A 442-nucleotide genomic window follows, 5' to 3' on the forward strand; every position below is an offset into this window, starting at 1 on the left:
GAAATAACTTACCGTATATACCTATATTTGCAACCTTAACATCACAACAAAGACGCATTCTCCAGATTTACCTAAAATGAAGCCTTTCGTGACATTTCTCTTGAATATTTTACCTAAGAATCCAAACATGCCAGTCTTGCAGAATAGTTACATACATCTTTTAAAATTTAGTTTAAACTTTGTTGTTACATAATAAACAAAAGCAATGCAGAGGGAGATGACATGCGTGAGAAAAAAAAGCTTGGGATATTGTCTAAATAATGCCAGTCTAATAAATATTTAGCACTGTTATCCTTACGAGAAACTGAAAGACAAGAAGAGCACTTACAACAGATAGTAGATGCTGTTGATAAGGATTCCAATCGTGGACGCAATAATAGCAACAACAACAATGGCTATTCTCATCACCCAGATCACCTCACGTTCGGTAGCCTGTGAAGAT

At 35.3% G+C, this 442-nt stretch overlaps 1 protein-coding gene across 3 annotated transcripts in view; it reads right to left on the reverse strand.

The window, feature by feature from the left end:
* The window catches only part of LOC119585260 (high-affinity choline transporter 1-like), a 75,683-nt gene that overhangs the window by 11,061 nt on the left and 64,180 nt on the right, over positions 1 to 442 (reverse strand). For all 3 annotated transcript variants that reach the window (XM_037933933.1, XM_037933931.1, XM_037933932.1), the window contains one exon: positions 329 to 432. In XM_037933933.1, coding sequence (XP_037789861.1) covers positions 329 to 432 — 104 coding nt within the window. The remainder of the gene's footprint in view (positions 1 to 328; positions 433 to 442) is intronic.

Source organism: Penaeus monodon, chromosome 19 (assembly GCF_015228065.2).
Source record: "Penaeus monodon isolate SGIC_2016 chromosome 19, NSTDA_Pmon_1, whole genome shotgun sequence".
Lineage (NCBI taxonomy): Eukaryota > Metazoa > Arthropoda > Malacostraca > Decapoda > Penaeidae > Penaeus > Penaeus monodon.